The following is a 3418-nucleotide window of genomic DNA, read 5'->3' as shown; positions in this document are numbered from 1 at the left end:
ATCCCACTCAAAGGTTTAGCAACACAAAATCTCCTATTTGTGACTTCAAGACCACCCTTGAAGGTTTAGATCATCAACACCTTTGATGACTAGAGAAAGCAGCAACTTCTACAACATCGGATCTTGAGATTCTTCAAGGAATAACACCGATAGAAGACATAAGAGAGCTTTTGGGTACAAAATCCTAGATCTAAGAAAGAGGCACAAGATGCACTCTAATCTCTCTAAAAAACTCTCAAAACCCCACCTAGGGTTAGCTTATAATGTCCTTTAAATACTGGAAAAAACAGCTCGCGATTTGGGCTTCAAGCGGATAAGTTATGGCCTTTTTACGTTTTTCTGATTTTGCTGATATGCGATTTTTGATCAATCGAAAATCACTAGCATCAATCGAGTATCAATCGAACCAACCAGATTGTAACTCATTTGTTTTTATCCCAAACTTGAGTTTTTTGTCTTGGGCTTCAATGTAGACCATTCTAAACTAATGAGACTTAGTTTTTGTCATGTTTTGTCATGGTTTGCCAACATTGCAAACTCAAAACCTAACACTATAACGTACTCTCCTCCTCTTAACTCCCTTTATTCCAAACATACTATTTTCTTTTAGGTGTTGTATCTTAATTCTTCAATTATTGAAATCAACTATAATTAACCAATATAACTTCATTATCGAATTTAATATCTTAGAAAAGATAATACTATATTTGCTGTATTTATCCATAAAATTATATAGGTGATTTTAATTGGAAAACCAAAAATACACCATTTAAGGAGCAGTACTATGTTCTCTCCTTTTGATTAATGTAATTTAAACTATTAATTACTAAATAAAAGACAATAAATTAATCTTATATGTTTTTCGATTGTGCACAAAACCAAATTGATCTAATACTGAATGCAAATTCTACATTGATTCCACTTGCACTTTAACAGAGGCTAGTGCTTTTTGAATGTTTTCAATGGAAATTATTTTTTATAGTGGCTCAGTCCCATACACAGGCCAATACATAGGCCAAAATAGAGCAATTCTAGTCGTTAGACTAAATATTTAGTCTTAAATGTTTAGGTTCTAATTTTACTGAGAACAAAAAACATGTCTAGTACAAGATCTTAGTGTCTTAGAAGTGTTTTAGACATTGCTCAAATTGATACAAGTCAAGATTAAAAAACATACAAGTTGCAGAAAAAAGAATTCATAAACTGTCAAGCTCAACTGATCGAGAGAGACTTTCAACCGATCAAACTACAATCTATAGAATTTTAATTGAAACCCAACAGCCGGTGAAACGTTTAGGGTTTGAGTCCAACACTGCTAAGTATAAAAGCAAAACCCTAATACACGTTTTTCAAGTTTTAGGAGTTACTTCTATGAAATCCATGGGGTTCTGTAATTTTCTAACTCTACAAGCACCTACCGGAGATCAAATCCATGTTGCTAGTATTGGCGGAATAAAATTGCTACCAAGCCTTCACTATCAAGTATACTGAAGATCAAAGCATGAGTAGCTATCCTGGGCCCCACTACTTATTTCATACAACTCATACGGATTTCATTAGGTACTCATCAACGTTCATTACAATTTTCTAATTTGATCTCAATAGTTTGCCCATACCTTCCACGTTCAGTGTGTTTCTTCTTTCTCTCACTTTCTTTTCCCCATAGAGTCATGTACAAACCAAGAATGATCAACATAGCTCCTAAGATACTGCAAATGTTTGAAAATAGAAATAAATCAGAATCTACCATTCACATTCCTTTGAAGGAATAGAGAAAAGGCTCGTAAACAAACAAATAAACAAACAACTAATGTATTTACCTTCCCAAGTGCAATGCCTCTCTTAAAATTAGTAGTCCCATAATAGCTGTAAGTAGAGTACACAATGGTCTAAATGCTGTCATGAAAACTGGACCTTTTCTTTGTGAAACCAATGTTTGTAGATAATATGTAATTCCACATATTGCAACTCCCTATAAAATGTGACATTTACATAACCACTTAAATTACGTACCAAAACTATGTACAATATGTAATTCCATATAGTCGAATTCCTTGAAAAATGGGTAATGTTCTAGAACTTACACTATAAATGGGAGCAAGAAGGGTAATGTTCCATGACAACCTCCAAGAGGAAAGTTTATGATCAAAAATTGCTGCCATGATTGTTGAGAGTAACGTGCCTGATAAGCATGTCAATGCCGTAAGAGCTAAAGGTGATGAGTACTCCTTAATTGTTTTAGTCTGGATTAATCATCAGACATCAGTTAGTATCATCACAAAAAGTATAAACAATATATGGTTTTTTACAATGTTATCCTCTAGCTAATGCAAGCAAGCCAAGGAAACATAAAAATTGCACCCAGAAAAAGTAATCAAGAATGCTTAGGATTTAGGAAATCCCTTGTGTGTGTTTGTTTCTTAAATAAATAAATAAAATAAAAAACCTAGGGAAATCAAATTTTAAAAAAAAAAAAAGCTTTAATCGTTAAAAAAAAGGATATAAAAATGGTTATAATAGTTTTAGATTTTGGGAATACATGGTTCTTGAAAAATGGTATCAAAACTACTTATATGTGACTTTGGGTATTGTGTGGCTTTCATTATAGTAGTTGTATGGTCACAATTTGGGGCCCAAGCCCAAAATGTATGGAGTCTTGGTTCAATGACCCCAATACAATGAATTTGTAAATAATGGGTTGGAAACTTGGACCTTTGCGAATTAAATGATCGACCAATAGGTTTTGATGATAAAGAAAGAAAGATAACATATATTTACTTGGGAAAGACGTCCTTGGATTTTACCCAAGGAGGTTGATTCTTAAGTATTGTTCTTAAGACTTTGTTACAAGTCTGGCACCCAGATTGCTCCACCTCCCCCCCCTTCTTTTTTCCCTTCTCCTCTGTTTTATACTATATTCCTCTCATTTCCACCGTCCACGTGTAGATTCAAATTGATAGTGTTGATACTTGTTCCATCAGCCCCTCTCTAAAGTCTTTGGGAGTGGTTGTAAAGGTTGAAAAGCATGGATTAGTTGCAGAGCATTTAATGCAACAGTAGCAACTTTCTCTTAGATATTTCCATGCCTTCCTTTGTCTTGTTCTTTTTTAATACTTATCCTCTTCCATGGAATGGTCTGGAGTGTCACTCTTAATGGCAGACCATTTCCTTTGTCCTCGACCTTGCTTGGCCAAGGAGGAGTTCTTCCTCGGACTGGGCCCTTGGCCCAACATATACATAGATATGGGCTTCTTGGCCTTTCACCCCCACAATAGCCCCTCGGGATTCTTCTTTCTTTCTCCATGGGAGGAAAGAAGGATCTCAATGTGATAGTAGCCCCTTCATGCCCATTTTACACCACTTTTGATTGCAAGGTATCTTTTAGTTATCCAAGTCACGTTCCTGACGTTTCAGTACA

General features: G+C 35.0%; 1 protein-coding gene across 1 annotated transcript; it reads right to left on the bottom strand.

Annotated features, from left to right (window-relative positions):
- Window positions 1–1567: 1567 nt before the first annotated feature.
- LOC115985577 (WAT1-related protein At1g21890-like) lies at window positions 1568–2249 on the bottom strand (the record flags this gene model as incomplete). Its single annotated transcript, XM_031108513.1, has 3 exons — window positions 1568–1709; window positions 1821–1972; window positions 2085–2249. Coding segments are annotated over 3 exons (459 nt in total), but the record flags the coding sequence as incomplete, so codon positions are not given.
- Window positions 2250–3418: the final 1169 nt, after the last annotated feature.

Source organism: Quercus lobata, chromosome 4 (genome assembly GCF_001633185.2).
Source record: "Quercus lobata isolate SW786 chromosome 4, ValleyOak3.0 Primary Assembly, whole genome shotgun sequence".
NCBI lineage: Eukaryota > Viridiplantae > Streptophyta > Magnoliopsida > Fagales > Fagaceae > Quercus > Quercus lobata.
This window is presented reverse-complemented; position numbering and strand designations above follow the sequence as displayed.